Here is an 18,994-nt window from a genome sequence, read left to right as displayed (position 1 = left end):
GATAAGATAATGAGGTCCAGAAAGCCAAGTGGCGACTAAATTAATTTTTATGGCACTTGGTATTAATCAAGTGACTTGGTTCCCTCTCTATCTCCTTTCAGCGGTTTTCTTGGGCCCCAAGACGATATTTTATAAGGGATTTTGCTTTCTGAATCGTAATCTGATATATTTAGGCTTTGAGCAATTGCCACCCAGTTTTAGATTCCAAAATCATCCCCAGTAAAGGGACTGTGTAACATAAACCATTGTGTTATAAGAGTCCAAAAATTAAGTACAGATTTTCAGATATTAGTGTATTGTCTACTCCGTCATGGGTTTTACTACTATAAGAATAAGTATTTTATTAATTAGCAATGCATACCCAAATTATATTTCTGTTTTTACCTCATGCTGAAACCCACGCTCCCTTGAAATAAGCTATGATTAATTCTACAGAATAAATCTTGCAACCTAGATTGATGCTAAACACACCGTAAACAGAATTCTTTGGATCAACCCATGGTTTTTAAGTTATGATTAATTCTACAGAATAAATCTTGCAACCTAGATTGATGCTAAACACACCGTAAACAGAATTCTTTGGATCAACCCATGGTTTTTAAGTTGAATACTTTAATCAAATGCAAAATAGAACTTAAAAAATGAATCAGCGTGTGTAATCAGTGTTTGATAAGATAATGAGGTCCAGAAAGCCAAGTGGCGACTAAATTAATTTTTATGGCACTTGGTATTAATCAAGTGACTTGGTTCCCTCTCTATCTCCTTTCAGCGGTTTTCTTGGGCCCCAAGACGATATTTTATAAGGGATTTTGCTTTCTGAATCGTAATCTGATATATTTAGGCTTTGAGCAATTGCCACCCAGTTTTAGATTCCAAAATCATCCCCAGTAAAGGGACTGTGTAACATAAACCATTGTGTTATAAGAGTCCAAAAATTAAGTACAGATTTTCAGATATTAGTGTATTGTCTACTCCGTCATGGGTTTTACTACTATAAGAATAAGTATTTTATTAATTAGCAATGCATACCCAAATTATATTTCTGTTTTTACCTCATGCTGAAACCCACGCTCCCTTGAAATAAGCTATGATTAATTCTACAGAATAAATCTTGCAACCTAGATTGATGCTAAACACACCGTAAACAGAATTCTTTGGATCAACCCATGGTTTTTAAGTTGAATACTTTAATCAAATGCAAAATAGAACTTAAAAAATGAATCAGCGTGTGTAATCAGTGTTTGATAAGATAATGAGGTCCAGAAAGCCAAGTGGCGACTAAATTAATTTTTATGGCACTTGGTATTAATCAAGTGACATATAGCAATCGCAAATTCTGTCGGTCGGTCTGTTGGTCTGTCCCGGTTTTGCTAGTTTAGGCACTTCCAGATATGCTAGGACGATGAAATTTGGCAGGCGCATCAGGGACCAGACCAGATTCAGTTAGAAATAGTCGTTTCCCCGATGTGACTGGAGTGGAGTGGGGGGACGGTTAATTCGGAAAAATTAGAAAAATGAAGTATTTTAACTTAAGAACGGGTGATTGGATCTTAATGAAATTTGATATTTAAAAGGATATCATGTCTCAGAGCTCTTATTTTAAATCCCGACTGGACCCGGCAACATTGGAGGGAGTTGAAGGGGAAACCTGAAATCTTGGAAAACGCTTAGAGTGGAAGGATCGGGATGAAACTTGGTAGAAAACCTAAGCAAAAGTCCTAGATACGTGATCGTCATAACCGGAACGGATCCGCTCTCTTTGGGGGAGAGTTAATTCTGAAAAATTAGAAAAAATGAGGTATTTTTAACTTACGAAGGAGTGATTGGATCTTAATGAATATTTAGAAGGACCTCATAACTCAGATCTCTTATTTTAAATCCCGACCGGATCCTGTGTCATTTGGGGGAGTTGGGGGGAGCGGAAATCTTGTAAAAGGCTTGGAGTGGAGGGATCGGGAAGAAACTTGGTGGGACAAATAAGCACAAATCCTAAATACGTGATTGATATAACCGGAACGTATTCGCTCTCATTGGGGGAGGGTTAATTCTGAAAAATTAGAAAAAAATGAGGTATTTTTAACTTACGAAGAAGTGATCGGATCTTAATGAAATTTGATATTTAGAAGGAACATGTCTCAGAGCTCTTATTTTAAATCCCGACCAGATCTGGTGACATTGGGGGGAGTTGGATGGGGGAACCAGAAATATTGGAAAACGCTTAGAGTGGAGAGATCGGCATGAAACTTGGTGGGTAGAATAAACAAATGTCGTAGATACGTGATTGACGTAACCGGGCTAGATCCGCTCTCTTTGGGGGAGTTAGGGGGTCCAGTTCTTTGGCGAGTTTGGTGCTTCTGGACGTGCTAGGACGATGAAAATTGGTAGGCATGTCAGGGACCTGCACAAATTGACTTGATAAAGTTGTTTTCCCCAATTCGACCATCTGGGGGGGGGGTTGAAAGTTAGAAAAATGAAGTATTTTTAACTTGCGAGTGGCTGATCGGATCTTAATGAATTTTGATATTTAGAAGGACCTTGTGTCTCAGAGCTCTCATTTTAAATCCCGACCGGCATTAAGCCTCTGATTTTCCTTTTAAATCAATCTATTGATTCTTAGAATTTTGCTAGAGCTAATGCCACATGAGCTCTTGGCTCTACTGACCTCGTCACAAGTGCCATATGAGCTCTTAGCTATTGTTTTTATGGGAAGGGGAGGGACCATTAAAGAAACTAAAAATGTGGCAGTGGATTGAGTGCCAACTAATTATAATATCTAATGGATCAGACGAAACTAGAGCTGCAGTTCGATGGTATATGCATAGCCTAAGGAAGGGCGTTGTCGTATTTATCATTTTCTTTTGTTAATACCCATACAAGAAACAGAAGAAGCGGATATTATGTTTCGTAACATTGAAATCCAGACAATTGCAAAATCTGTCAATTTTTGAATCCCCATTTTTTCTTGCAAGAATTTTTAAATGCTCTTCATATTCCTTTTTAAAAGACTTAAATACTTGATTTATTAAGGTTATTTTGGTGCTGAAATATGTCTGTTTTTGACTTCCCGTATTAAACAGTTGATGTGTTGGTTCTAGCTCAAAATATCAATCTTACTATTAACAGGTATAAATGCGTACCGAAAAACCGCATATATCGACACACACACACACTCACACACATATATATATATATATATATATATATATATATATATATATATATATATATATATATATATATATATATATATATATATATATATATATATATATATATATGCAATGCGAAGAAATGCGCATTGCAATTTGTATTACGCATTTCACAACCACCTGTGTATTTTGTTCCGATAAGTACAGAATGGTATAACACACTTATAATAATGGAAAGCATCTCGTTAAAAATGGAAAGATATCTCGTTACAGACACTTGCATGATGCACAACAGTCCTAAATATGAAAAAGGCAAAATAAATAGGGAGTATATCTATTGGATAGATTAAATATTAACAGGTTATATATCTTTATATATATATATATATATATAAAGATATATAACCTGTTAATATTTAATCTATCCAATAGATATACTCCCTATTTATTTTGCCTTTTTCATATTTAGGACTGTTGTGCATCATGCAAGTGTCTGTAACGAGATATCTTTCCATTTTTAACGAGATGCTTTCCATTATTATAAGTGTGTTATACCATTCTGTACTTATCGGAACAAAATACACAGGTGGTTGTGAAATGCGTAATACAAATTGCAATGCGCATTTCTTCCGCCACGTTCTCACGGCAATGAACTATTGTTTCGAAAATTCTAAATATTCTGTTGCAACTAATTCCACTTCCGACCATGCTACTGTTTATAAATGGAGGTGTTCGAATCACTATCCTCTGTCTATAATAAAATATTAGGTTAGGCAGATGGGGTATTTCCTGAGGTATGATGCGTGAAACCCCCTTCTCTGTAATTTATTACAAAATAACCATTTTAATCCTTAAGTCCTGTACACACTTCTGTTTTTCTTAATATCAATTTGGAACAATCAATGCTGCTTATATAAGAGGAAGTAAATTATGATTGGTAGATGTGACGATTATGCTAAGCTAGACATTGACTAGCTTAGCATGCATGTGAATTCGCCTAATGTAAAACGAGGTTTTCCGACGTCAGGCTGGGACGGGGCAAAAAAGAGATCAAAAATATTTGGTGTTTTTTGGGGTTTTGACCTTAAAAGAAACTTTACAGAGAGTTGGGGCGAGCAAGAGTGTTCGTCAATCTGGTATAAAATGACAAAGTTTGTAGCACCTTAACGCTATGGCGTGTCTGTCAGTGTTTAAATGCAAATTCTGCAATATTCCATAAACATAAAGTAATATACTTGACCTGACCATACTCTTGCTTAGGCATCAAGGTCGAGGCAGACATACAAGTAATCACCTCTCTGAGGTGTAGATAATAAATACTGTGAAGAAAGAAGCTTCCTGGTTAGTTCGACGTCCTAGACGCAGAATTCCAGACTCTAGAACCAGAGTTGTGGACTCTGTAGCTGGTTCCATAAAGAAAGAAAATGATCAAAAATGGAGCGATCAAAAATGGATCAAAAAAAGATAAAAAATAGAGGAAATGATCAAAAGGCCAAAAGATATTACTGAAGGAAACACAGAAAGCGAATATTAGAGAGTACAACCGCCACTCTTCTTCAGCACAAACAAAATAATATGATCAAGGAAAAAGCAACCCCCCCCCCCAAAAAAAAAACAAAAACAAGCGTGATTATGGCAGGACAATATGGTTTAAGAGATTATCTTCTGTAGCTGGTTGCTTTGCTGTAACGTGTTGCAGCCAACCACTGAATTGATTTTGTACTTTTGGATGAGAACTCCTTGGATATTGATGTTTGGACCAACACGTATCTAGAGATTAAAGTGCAACTAGTTGACTTTAAAGTCAAAATCCAATAGCCACTGTCAGTAATTTCTAGTTTATCCTTGAAATGGCTCATTACCTGGTTTAACAATGTTGTGGACATTTTGATTAAAAGATAAAACAAAGATCCAATTTTGCCTTTATAGTTAACGCTACCATATTAGGCTTACTCATGTACAAGGTTACATATTTCACGGCGAAACTATTAGTAGAAAATCTCGTGACTCAACAACTTTCCTTTCATTTTACTAACTCGGTGTTTCACTCATGGGTACTAATCAGAATCGGGGGGACACATTAGGAATAATAATTTTCTCCACGTTATTTGGAGGGCAACTGCTCCCCTCCCGTACTAAAAAGCAAAAAAACGACGCCTCTGGGGACAGGGTTTGGAAAGTACCTCTTGGAATTTTTTTTTGGTACCTTACTCGTCTCTCATGTCCACCAAACTCAAGTTCTTCGTCTGATAGAACCAGTACCTTTCTGTAGTTTCTTCCAGCTTAGGCCTAGCATGAGAGAGTGTAGGCCTATAGACACTACATTGTAGGGATATTTTAATTGTTATTTCGGTTAGGTTAGAAACCCTTTAATATAATGCGTTCTGGAGGGCCTAATTTTTATAATTTTCTGTTGTAATTTCCATAATTTTGTTGCTTATGTATTTTATTTTCATCATACTTAGGTATATTTCATTAGGATTAACCTAACTTCAGTTCTAGAGTGTGGTGGGTGTTAGCGCCTCTGATCAGGATTTAAAAGGACGGGGCTATTTGTCTCTCTAGAAGATGCATTTCCTTACGCACATAAAAGAAATAATGTGATTGGCCTTCGAAAATACATAACAGACATTAACTAATTGAGTTGATGCACACTTTTTACCACTGAAAGTAACTTTGTCGATTCATTTCCAATTGATCAAGATAACTAGAAGTGAATTAAATTGGCCTCGCTACCTCATAACCCCTTTCAAAAATCGTGCTAACAAGAATTAAATTGAAAACAGTACTTTTAAAATCGTACAGTTCAAATGAATTTTAATGAAAAAAGTAGGTTTAAAGAAATCACCTACAATTAAGACAAAATGAAGTTTATTTTTATCATTGTCGAAATGTAGCGCTAAATTTTGGGCAAATGTTCTAAATTAGGCTTATAATGGGTTTAATTCCAGAAAAATCTTTCACATACTACATTTAAGGCCTGCTACCAATTAATCTAAATTCATTTTGCATTTTACAGGGCGAACAAGCTTTATACCCTTAGTTGTGGGTGAATTCCTTTATCACGAGGGTGATTGTGGTTGGTTAGAAGAAGCGGGACCCTCACTAATCTATCAGAACAGTTCATGGGGTTCATCTCTATTTTCGTTTGAGTTATGGTTCCTACATCAAGTAAAGATTTGAAGTTTTCTATCTAGCTGAACATTGAGTCTTGGGGTGAAACTGGGCCCAAGACTGCTTTCTGCTTAACGTGTCCAACTCGTATAAAAGTAACAAAAATAGATGTAAATAAATTTTTGTTTGTAATCCTCTCGAAAAAATAGTAAACCCCCTTCCCCGACCAAAAACCCTGTATACGGCCCTGGTAATACGTGAGATTGCATATATTGAGAGGATTGACTAAGCCCAATGTATTTTCTAATAAGATTTTTCGCTTTAACTTCTTCTTTGTTAGGTCATCGAATAGCCGAAGGGTTAACTTCACATCATATGCCAATGTATCCAAGTTCTATGATGTCCGGGCAGTTTCTGCCTTATGGTGGTTACCGAGCAGATCTTGGGGTATTGGCTGCTGCCGCGGTAGTTAGAGAGCAGCAAATTTTCATGGGTCAAAATGGTCCGCCAAGGTCACAGGAAGATATCATTAAGGAACGAATGAACAGGTACATTTTGCCTTTTTTGTTGTTGCAGTGCTTCGCATTTTTAGTCGATGAAGCAGTGCGTTGGAAGAGACCAATTCCGCCATGGAAGCAATTGTGCTTGTCGGTTATATAATACACACTCGAGAATTTCGATCGCGAATGATGCGAACATGAGACAAGAAACTGGTCAAGCAACTTCTTTGTACCAGACCATTAGCTTTGGCTTGGTTGGAAAATAAATTGAAGCTATATTTTATTTAAGTATTTAGTTGGTACTTTGGTTAGTTTAGGTTAAGTATTTAATATATGCTATGTCATAACCCCCCTCCCCAATGTGCAAATTTATAGCCCAAGTTTGTTTCTAAACTATTATATTTTCAACATATTTTGTTTTTATTTCACTAGCATTAACCAAACTTCACTTCTTGAGTGTGTATTATATATCCGACAATCAACGAAGTAATGCGTAGATACTAACCTTAGAAATAACTTAAATAATTCCATTGTAATGTATAAAATAAAATTTAGCCTATAGCTTCCTGTTCATGTCCAGCCTGTTAAAGTTTCAGGCTGGGTTGTCGAATGCTTCCGATCATTTTCGGATTACGTTTTCTTTACTGCGCACATAGGGGGCCTTACTGAGAATTTTGACAGTATGGATCTACGTTAGCGCCTTTGGCCCATATTTGACTCCCTCCCTCAACGTAAATAAGTTATAAAGCCATAATGGCTGAACATATCGTATAAAAAGCAATAGAACAAATAAACGAGGATAAGTTTCAGCCAATGAAAACTAGAAATTAACGCTGGTACCTAGACCTCCGATTGAAGAGCCTAAGTTTTAACAGAAGAAAAAATACGTAATGACAATTAAAAAAAAAGTAGAAAATATATGTATTTTGCTTATTTTATCATGTTTATATTTTTGTCTATTTGCGCCTCGGATGGTTGAGCGGAGGTAATAACCAGAATATTTGGACTATTTTCAGGCTAATAACGATATGGAAATGACTAACAAATGATTAAGATTTTGAATAACATTTTACAATGTACGACGCATACGTATCGTCTATGCGATATATTTCTATAATATAAATAAATCGACATAATATAGATATAAATAGACAAATCATACGATGTGTACCCAACGTAAGCGACGTATTGTAGGGTATATACATAAATGATTCCTCTGCCCCCTCCAATTCGTTGGAATTTATTCGTCATTAAAATGTGTTAACTTTGTCACTATGCAAAAACTAAACTAGAAGCAGAGGCGGTTTTATAGGAGGACAGAGGGGTACTTGCCCCAGGCCTAGACATTTTTAGGGGTTGAAATTTCAAATAAATAATCTAACCGTCATAGTCATTTTCTAATGATTAAAATTGTGCTTTTGTCAAAATAAAGTAGAGGGCACAGTTAATGAATGAAAATAAATAATAAATTATTAACAAAATAAATAAGATAATAAGGGTAATTAAAATAAACAATAATAATTAAATAATTTGAATAGTTATAAAAAAAAATTATTAATTAATAAATTAAAGATAAGTTTGCTTGTAAAGGAAATATTTTGCCCGAAAATTCAGGGGGAGGGCGCAATAATCAAGATTTTATCCCTGGCAAAGATTTTTTTTTTAAATATAGTCTTTCCGAGGGAAGTAAAGAGCGAAGTTGAAACTCAAATCGGACATTACTTCACAGCCTATCTAATATATATCATTAAAACTATTACAAATAAACCAACTAATTATGTTTCCCTATGCTTTTAGGATTATAGAAAAATATCACTTTACTGGAAACACAAAAGTCAAGTATAAAAAACAGGAATATTGATTTGGGAGTCAGAAGTGAGCCTGACAACAATAAACGGATCTATAAAGCTTTTCATAGTCTTACACCAGTTGTGGCATCACTAACTTTCAGTATACAATATGTATACAATGTCCAATAGCTACAATATTCCCACCGAGCCGAAGCTAATTGGCTGGTATAAAACCGGTTCAAACCGGTTATTGTTTCATGTTCGTGATATAAATTCTCAGTGTGGTGGCCTTAAGACACAAGTACCAAAATCCCTTTATAACCCCACGCCCAAAAAATTTTGGATGCGTCCCTGATTGGGTATCTAAATCAGCCAGTTAAAGGATGGAAGTCCTTATTTCAAGGGGGTCTTTTTGTGGATATGCATGGCTTTATTACGTCTGTGTCTTAAAAATGTAATAGGTGCTTTGTATGTTACACATAGAGCCTATCCGGTCGTAAAATCTTAAATAATGTTGAAACTTTTCGCTCAAAGCTAGATTCAAGGAGCGCTGAAAAAGTCATCTATGCAATATAGACAATAGCGGAAATTTGGTAACTTCCTCTAAAATTTGACGTTACATGTCAAATTCCATTGAAAAAATGTACTTAATACTATAAGTCTTTACGGAGTCTTCATCCCCTTTGTATTCTTTCCTGAAGCGGAAAAAGATCAATCATTTGAGATGATACCTGCAAACTGTAAACAGTTTAATTTATGGTATAGGCATATTTCCCAACTGGTTTTGTCAACTTGCTCTTGGACCGGAGCCCATTTTCTGTTTACATGTAGTATATAGTATTATACCATAAGTTTTGGAATTTGCAAAACGGAAAAAGGAAAGAGCATATTGTGAACAGACATATAGAGGGGTGAGTTGATTTCGGACCATTACAAAGAACATGTCGAGACTAGTTTTTCGTCTGTCTCCCACATTATTGCGTATAATTATGGTAGAATTCTATTCTTATTCGTGCTTTGATTTGAGGACCTACAAAAAGTGAATTATCGGGTTACCCCTCAGTCATGGGCGCTGACAGAAAATTTTCCAGGGGGGGGGGGGGCAGACAGCAAAATAGTAGTAGTGGTTGGGTGACAGGGAATATATTATATTAGGATATTTTTTTCATAGTATTAAGTTTATTTTTAAATAGTTTTAGGAAAGAACTCTTGGTAAAATTCTAGTTAATTGACTAGATATGCAAATACATTTCCTGAATTTTGAAAAAAACATTGATATGCCTCAAAATTCTACTTAAATAACAGGAATTGCATTTTCAGAACTAAAGGCAGAGAAAAGCAACTAGTAACTGAAAATTAAGGTAAAATGTTGTTTTGTCAAAATTTCAATAGGTACAGACCTGTCAAGTAGGCAAATTTCAGGGCCCTCTAGAGGGAGAAAGAGTGGATGTGGGTACTTTAAAATACCTTCCCGGGACATACTTTAGCCTGTAGACCCATCCCTGAAAGTTTCTTTTTCCTAACCTAAACCCTTTCCGAGATAGCAAGAAGTCAATTAACTAGAATTTTACTGAACTCTCAAATAAAAAAAAAAAACAAAAACAAAAAACAATTAAGTGGCATAAAAATGGGACAAAATACAGTAGATTTTAAATGACAAGGATTCCTAGCAAAGTGATCAATTTATTTAATTAATAATATATTTAATTATTATGCATTTAATCTTTAAAGAAAATCAAACCCAAATCAATATTACGAAAAGATTTAATACTTTGGTAGATTATAGCAGATGTAAACTTGTCTTTATTCAATTTCTTATGCCTTAGAATTTACAGAAGGAGTAGAGATACTCAAACTATCCTGCCTGCATAGATACCATGTTTGACTCTCTAATGGCCATGAAAAATTTACCTCTTTCAAAACAGGGCAATTATCTTCCTCGAACGTAAATCCCTTATATATTCAGAAATTTAATAAAATAGCGAAAGGAAAACAAAATTTAGACTTAACTACCCAGCTGTCAAATTGACCCTCTAAAAAATCGTTGCAAAAGAATCTTATCAAATATTTAGTGATGATAAACTGGAGGTGAAAAGTGACTTGGACCAACATTCAAAAAATAAAAATAAAAATTGAATGCTCATGACGAATGCTACACCGGCAGTATTGAGTTTTTATGCTGATTCTAAATGTATAAAATTCTTCCTGTTTATTGTTGCCCACCCAAAACCAAAAATCTGAGAAAATTTGCCTGATCTTTCAAAAAAGGGGAAACCTTTAAAAAAGCAAGCGATCTTATTGAAAATCCTTTTGTTGGATGCATCATATCAGAGAACTCCCCGAAATATTTCTCCATCTCATTAATTAGTCTTTAAAATGTCTTTAAAATCTAATGACCCTTCCCCCCTAAACAATATTTCTATTGCTGTTCCCTCCATCAAATGAAAACTATATTCATACCCCCCCCCCAAAAAAAAAAAAACGTTAAGTGGCGTTTCAATACTTTACTGTTGAACGCTGATACAAAAATTCGATCTTTTTCCCAATATTAAAGAACTAAATAGTACAATGGAACTATCACTTTCTTTGTCAAGGAAGCGATTGAGAAGACCGGCCTTGTTGGCTATTGTTGAAAAGAAACAGAATGTCCCCTTGATTCTACTTGAAATAAATAAAATGCTACTTTTAGAGGGTCTAAATTCCATATTGTATTCTTAGAAAAATAATAATTATTTAGATAGAATACGTAATTTAAATTGTGACAAACAGTCTACAAACAAAGCTTGAGGAACAAAATACAGCTTTAAACAATACAAACCAAAAACACAACAGGGTCTAACATTTTAACTAACTAGTGTAATAATAGAATTACACTGAAAACTATCAAACTGGGAAGAGTGCAATTGTATCCCGATGGGTCCAAATTCTGGACAATTAAGGGAAATTGTTAACAAATAGCTAAAGATGAGGAGATCCAAACTGTAACAGCAAAATTTGTTCTGATATCTGTTCCCCCTACTTAGTTTTTCTCCATGTGACATCAACATCTTAAATGATTAATCTGCTGTGGAGGAGGGGAATTGGTGCGAATAAATCCACGAAATAAAATGGTGCACATGTGAAAGGATACATTTTCCCTGTAAATAGGATATTTTTTTAAGAATTTAACAAAACAAAAATAGTTTTTTTTTTAACTGAAAGCGAGAGCAACAGTAGAACTTAAGAACGAACAGAAATCATAATAGAATTCAATTCCTTAAAAGCATGACAAGCTATCACCTCAAATGGTTCAAACGATTATGATATATAATGAAAATCAAGCTAAACTAATGTTTACCGAAATATGCACAGATGAACTAAATTTACCAGTGATGCCTCATTTTCCAGTTGTTGCAATAAAAAAATAAATCAGTATTTTGGAAATTGTGTAGAAATTACAGAATCGGAATTAAGGACCTCATATAAATTATATTTGTAGACTCTAAATGTTTTCACTAACGTTTAAATTCCTTAACGAGTGCAGGAATAGTATTAGCACTAAGTAATAATGCAGGCATATTTAGGTAATATAATGATTGCTATCTTGTCTGTGCTTAAAATGTTGAATAAAGTCCTAGTTTCAGGCTTGAAAATATAATGTTAAAAACTAAATGAAAAAACTTAAATTATTAGTCCAAGTTCTTAATCTAATTTAAAGCGCGTCTGTTTGCAAAATGCGTTGTCTCCAATTATTCTGCATACTATGAAGGAAGAATTGTTTTCTGCTTCACGCTGCCCAAATACTTTAGCTCCAAATCATTTAGCTCCTTATCAAATCATTTCTGTTCAAACACTAAGCTTTAGCGTAAACAGTGGAGGTTGGGAGGAGCGGGAGCCCCTTTCAAACTCAAAAAATCCTGACTAACTCCTTCACACTAAAAAAAAAACAACTTAAAAGTTCAACAGTGGCTGAACAATATCGTCTAAGCAGGCAAATGACGCAACAGACTTTAGACTTACGGGGAAGGGGGAGGAGGGCAGCAGCCAAGCTCATTTTTAGCAGTAACTTTTGTTCGTTTTAAGTTTGACTTGAATATTGAATTTGGTTTTGCTCCTTTTAAGGTTTATTTATGCATTTATATTAGTACCGGTTGTCTGTATGTTTGCCAGGGCCATTCATTTTAAAACATGTCCGTTTTGGGTTTCCATTGTTAAAGGAATTTATTTTCGCTGGTCTTAGGTTTAATATGACCCTTTACTTTTCTTTGGAAATCTTTTTCTTCGGAATTTTTGTTTTAAATTAATTTAAAGGAAATTTTGACTTGTTTGACAAGAAATTTTATATGTGAAAACACTTAATTCTTTAACTAATTTCATGAACTGAATAGTAGGTTATTATTTTAAAACTTTGGAAAATTATAACGTAGACCTTATTGCTAATACCAGTCGTGGAATACGTTAGGACAATGCAGGCATAGTAAATCTTCAAATAGCTTGCATTCGCTTATATATAAATTTTTCAGTCGATTTTCGCGATAATCATAACCAAACGGTGTTATAAATAAGCTTGAACTTTTGTTGTATATTTGCATCGAGTACTTTTCGCTATTACGACAAACTCGTAGCAAATAACTCCTAGTTTCCCTCGGTTTTGGCAAACATTCAGTCTAGGTTTCAAGGTCTTAATTTCGCTCTTCTATATAAATATCTGATTTACTTTCCTAAGTATTTGGCCAGTATGAAAAAAAAGCGGATTCACAATATATCAGATGGATTTTTTGTATAGGGAAGCTATAAAAAACTTGTAGCTTTCTGCTTTCCTGTGATTTCTGTTAAAAAAAAAGAAGCCACACCTCCATTAGAAAAAAAAGTGGCCTATTAATTTATTTTCTTCGATAATGGCTTAATTTTCTCCATTTGCGCTTAAATAACTCGATATTGGCTATATTATGAATAGCGTGTTGTCCTAACATAAAAAAACAATAAATAACAATAAAATCCTGATGCTAGTGAAGGCTACAGGAAATAGATTCTTGATTAAATACCTTATGACCTTCATACCTATGACTTTTGTATTAAAAGGAAACCTTTTACCCAATACTTTTATTCAATTATATTCCAAGGCACAAACCATTATCAGCTTATCATTCTTATCATTATCTTAAATTTTATCATTCTATCATTCATTATCATTCTTATTATCATTCTATCTTATTCATTATTAGTCTTATCAGCACTTCTAAAACGACAGTTGCTAATTTTGAAAGCGATCTGTTTAGAAAGCAAAGAATTTAGAAAATTTTGAAAGCAATCTGTTTAGTTTGCCGAAGCAATATTATTGGATTGGCGAGTCAATGAAGAATTCTTGATTACCCATACACTTTAACCATGATTTTGGCTTGATAAATTTTGAATTAAAAAAAACAAACAACAAACTGTTCATATAAGATATATTTTTGGCAAGAGCATATCCAGGACTTTTGTTGGGGGGAGTTGCAATAAACTTAGAAAATGCACCCAAAATTTGTTTATGTGTATTTTTTCTACGTTTTTACGAGTCGTACATTTTTTTTTAGAGGGGTTCAAATCCAGTAACTCCCTCTTGAAAGAACGGGAATCGGTTTATGGTGGCACCTTTATTCGGTCATGGTGTTGATTCTGGAATTTGGTTACTCGTAGTATTGCTGATGATTGGTTCGCCCGCTCGCCACCACATTGTCTACATTTCGAGCACCGCGGACGGCAACCTTCCATTATCCTGTGCCTCGTCGCGCCAAGAATCGTACACTTCATGCTACATGTGCTGTAATTCAGCCTCGTATAATGCGGTCCATCTGGTGTTACGACTTTGGAAATTTTCCATATCTTCTTTGTTCCAGAAAATATTACTAAATAAATAGAAACAAATTTAAGCCGATTAATAATGCACATCTTAACACATTTTATTAGAAAAATGCGGCAAATTTTTATGTGTCCGCCTTAAGGTGGGCAAAGCTATTATTTTAATTTATATATTCTAATAAACATAAAAAAAAAAATCCAGAAATATTTAAGTTTAAATACTACGTATTTGCTTGAAATATCTCGCAGTCTTTATAGTCTATTTATCTTCTCTCTATCTTTGTCTCCTTTCTGAGGGGCCCAGCCTTTTCTAATGGATCCAAACACTTTACAATAAAGAAGGAATTATTGTATTTAATATGTCTTTTCGAAGCTAACAGGGAAAACAAATCCATAAAATCAGTTAGAAGATTTTGATGGATGACTTAAAGATCTTCAGTTTTCTTCTATAGCGACCTTCAGTTTACTTTTATATTTAAAAAAACGCCTTTACCCAATACCTTTGATTTTATTCTATTAAATTCAAAAACACAAATTATTTATGTGGAAGAATGAGGCTCGTTTCATGGTTGCATCTTCATGTGGTGTACATCGGGCCTCTTTGAGGGGGACGGATTCATTAGGATATTCAAATTAAAAATTTGAATATTATAAGGAGGGATCAAGATTTTAGAAATGCCTAGGTGGTGCACGGAAGCTGTTGACATATATAGTGCAAAAAATAGCAAAAAATATAGTGCAAAGCATAAAATAGCTGGATTAAAAATAATAATTAATGAAAAATACGGAAGAAAAATAACAATGTCAAAGCTAATCTCCATCTCTCATCAATGGCATAATTTTTTCAGCTTGAATTTAGGCCGTAATACAGTACACTGTATTATTATTTATTACCTTAGTGGCTTAAAAGATTTAAAAAAAGAAGAAAAAAATGGATTGAAAAAAAAAGCAAAAAAAAACCACCAAAATCTACAGCTATGGTTTATGGTTTTATTCTCGATATGGACCCTGTGAGAGCAGCAGTGAATCCTTGCCATTTATATATCAGAAAGGCTTATTAGATCTCAATGTATTTGGGTATTTGTTAATTATACAGAACACACCTGAAAAGTAAAGTTAGTCTAACCCTAATGAAACATCAAAATATTATACTTTATTAACAAAATTCTGGGAGTTACAAATGAAAATTATGGAAAACAGGCCACCCAGAATGTATTTTATTAAATACCTAACCTAACCAAAATATTTTATTAAAATATACCTACAAAGTAGATTTTTTTTACTGAGCCTAAGCTAATTGTCTCTGAATACAGATAGCTAAACCGCTTTGATCAAAATTCTTCAGTGTGGCCTGAATAATTAACAACTACCCGAACTTGTTTGGGGATAGGAGCTAGAGTTTTAGTTTTGTGTTTAGGAGTTATGAGTAGGACTTATATAATATGACTTATATAATATTTGCTTGGAAGAAACAATGAGGTTTTGACTCGTTTCATTTGTTTGGTTGACATATTTCTTCAGATCCTGAAAATGTTTACGGACGGCCAAAAATGTTGTCCATGTCTGTCAAATAGTTAATCAAAACGGGAAATTTTTTGAATATGGAGATCTCAAACAAAGCAAGCTTTAGAGTTCACTTTTTATCGGTGATTTGTGAACACAAAACTTATTTTTGGAGTTAGGTTATTCTTGGATAAACGACATACATGAATGAAATATACACGTTTTTCAGGTATACCATTTTTCATATTTGTTGCTTCGCAATTGTATCCCTGCTTCACAATTGTTTTGACACTTCACGGGGCAGACAATGCAGGCAACCATGGAACCCCCACCCCCTTCCATCAATTCCATCGTGGACCAACACAATATCATTCAGGTTTTTCAGCAGCTGCTCGAAAGTTCTAAATTAAAAAAAAAAAAAAAAAATATCAGAAGTGACTTGATGCCACAAGAGCGGAAGTCACCTTATTTTCTGTTTTCAAACCACCCTTGTTTACTAGTTACATAAGGTTAGGTATTCAACCTTCATGCAAGGTTTCCTTTTCAGTGTTAATAATGTACCTGTGACGCTAGCTTTGTGGATACCCTTCTATATTCTAGACGAGAAAATTATTGTAAGTGATTTGAATCGAATAAAAATATTTCCATTTTAAAATTTTACCGATTATTTCTTTTTGACTTAAAAGGTGTACATCTATTGGGTAGCAAAATTCCCCTCCACTAAAATTCTCAAACTTCATCAAACTTTCCTTCGAAAGATAGTTATCACACTTTCCTTCTCTAAAGCTTGTCCTTTGCCTGCATCTATTTTCGTTGAACAGAGCCAATAGCTTATATTGTATCCATAGATTTTTGAAGAGGAAAACCAAGGATCGAATCGAAATTCCTGTATGTACTAGTTTCCGCTTCTTTGTGGATCTCCTACCCCTGCTCCCCCTTAGAGTGTGGTCTGGCTTCGTTGGATGTGGAGAGGGGTTCGAAATAGCAAACGAACCTCAATATTTGCTTGAAGAAGAATGTCCTAGCTTTTGCTAGAGCGTAATGATGGTCTGTAGGTTAAATAGGCTCAGGAACCTCTATTCATGTGATTCCTAACGTGGGGTACAGCCCCCACCGGTGGGGTATGGCAATATTTTAGTGGGACATGGGCAGGACGTGCACCCTTTGGCAGACTTCTTTAGAGCTATTTAAAAAAAGAAAGTTCTTCATATGAATGATGCCACATTTATATGCATTTAAAGAGCAAAAAAGATACATTGTATTATTGCAGCAAAGTAGTACCAAGTATAAAAGTGTTTTATAAAGACTAATTTTCGTTAGTATAGAATGTCTTGAGGACGGCCTGAAAAATATCAAGCTTGTGTGCCAAATACTAATGACCTTTTAAGCTTCCCTCAGATGAATACATATAAAATTTGTAAGAACGAAATTTAAATATCATGTGGGGGGCATAAGGATCATAGAAATGCCTATATGGGATATAGTCTAAAATCAATTGGGAGACACAACTCGAACCTTAATCGTCACGTTTAAGGTACAAAGGTAGTGGAAAATTACTGTCTGGGTTGAAAGTCACCCCATAATGCTGCTAGGTCCGAAAGATTATCCAATAAATTTGGAGATGATGCATTGGAATGACAATCACATGGTGTTTTTTAAAAGAAAGTCTTTTAGCTTTTAGGTAAGGTCAGTTTGAGGTTACTTGTTATTAAGCAGGTCTTCTTAAGATGACATCTGTGATGTGTGTATCCCGGCTCAGTTTTTAACGTCATCTTTTTTCCCCAATTTGTCCAAAATAAATGCAGGCCTACCTTAGCTCTGTAGGGGAGATGGGACATGGTACCTTTGTGAAGAAAATTTAATTCAAAATGTCTGCCTTAGTTACATCCATTGCGCCATCTGTCAGGTAGTAGACATCATGAAAATTTTTATAAAAGATTTTAGATAAAAAGTTTTTCTTTACCCTTTGAGTAAGAAACACGGATCTGGTTTTCATTACATAGCTTCTGAACGGTTTGCTCTATGATAATGAGTGTGTTTTTGTCAAGCTGTGTTCTTTTGGCTCCAGAACACTGTCCAGTTGTTGATTTACGTTGCCATCTAGTGATATAAAATTGAACCTTTAAGAAAAGTTTCCTGCTTGTGTACATCAGGCAACTCTAGCCAAAGGTCATGTTGTGAGATGGAATTAGGTGATACACATCAGATTATAATTCAAGCGGTATCTGTAGTTGTGCTGTTGCTTTAATTATTCCTAACATTCTCAATTTTGGTGGAATGCCTAAAAAGAGGAAGGTTGGTCCATCTCTCTTTGCCCGGGATGAAGAAAACATGAAGGTTGCTGTAATTCCCCACTTGAAAGATGTCACTCAGATTCGCTGCTGCACTGTATAATGTTAAGAAGTCAACACTTAGTTGGTGCTGTAAGTCCTTTGCTGCGTCACTAGAGGAAGAAAAATCGCCTTTTGCTTCTCACCCTGCTATGATATAAATAAATTATTCACTCTGAAATGGAAGATTTCTTTTATTCTTATCTTCTGCTCTCGTTGCAAATAAACTATGGACTTTAGAAAAAAACGGGAAAAGAAAGTAGTCTGGGAATTTGCCAAGGTAAAACAAGAAAAATCCTCCAACTTGTGGGATCGAAGCAGCAGGAGAAGGCCGGTATAAGGGGTTCATGGCGTAACCTTATTCATAGTAGCCTTCATGGGAATCTTGGTTGTAGCCGTGATGCAGTTGCCACATTTTATGAACAGCTATACTCAAAGTATCATCCCCCAACTGACTGCGTTTACAACATTGATTAAATAGGCTTATTGAATGTTCAACAGCGATACCCAAAGGTTCTGGGCCCTAATAGGGCCAAGCAGCTAGGATTTACTAAGTCACCGGATACTAGTAAATTAGTCACAATGGTCGAAACTCAATCTGATGGGGAGCTCTATTCCCTTTTACCATATCTTTGTAAGAACTCGCTTCGCGGAAAGGCTCTTGGATGGTGCTCCCCTAGGAACAAAGGCTGTTACTAGTGAAAAGCAAGAAAAGCATGGATGCTGCAAAGGAAATAGGTTTGCAAATTCTTACATTTCCTCCAGACACATTAGTTAAGCTACAACCC

At 34.9% G+C, this 18,994-nt stretch overlaps 1 protein-coding gene across 1 annotated transcript in view; it reads left to right on the top strand.

Annotated features, from left to right (window-relative positions):
• The window catches only part of LOC136025387 (lysine-specific demethylase 3A-like), a 266,827-nt gene that overhangs the window by 5,001 nt on the left and 242,832 nt on the right, over positions 1-18,994 (top strand). The window contains exon 2 of the mRNA XM_065701374.1: positions 6,604-6,811. Within this exon, the coding sequence (XP_065557446.1) occupies positions 6,604-6,811 (208 nt within the window). The remainder of the gene's footprint in view (positions 1-6,603; positions 6,812-18,994) is intronic.

Source organism: Artemia franciscana, chromosome 3 (genome assembly GCF_032884065.1).
Source record: "Artemia franciscana chromosome 3, ASM3288406v1, whole genome shotgun sequence".
In the NCBI taxonomy this organism is placed as follows: domain Eukaryota; kingdom Metazoa; phylum Arthropoda; class Branchiopoda; order Anostraca; family Artemiidae; genus Artemia; species Artemia franciscana.
This window is presented reverse-complemented; position numbering and strand designations above follow the sequence as displayed.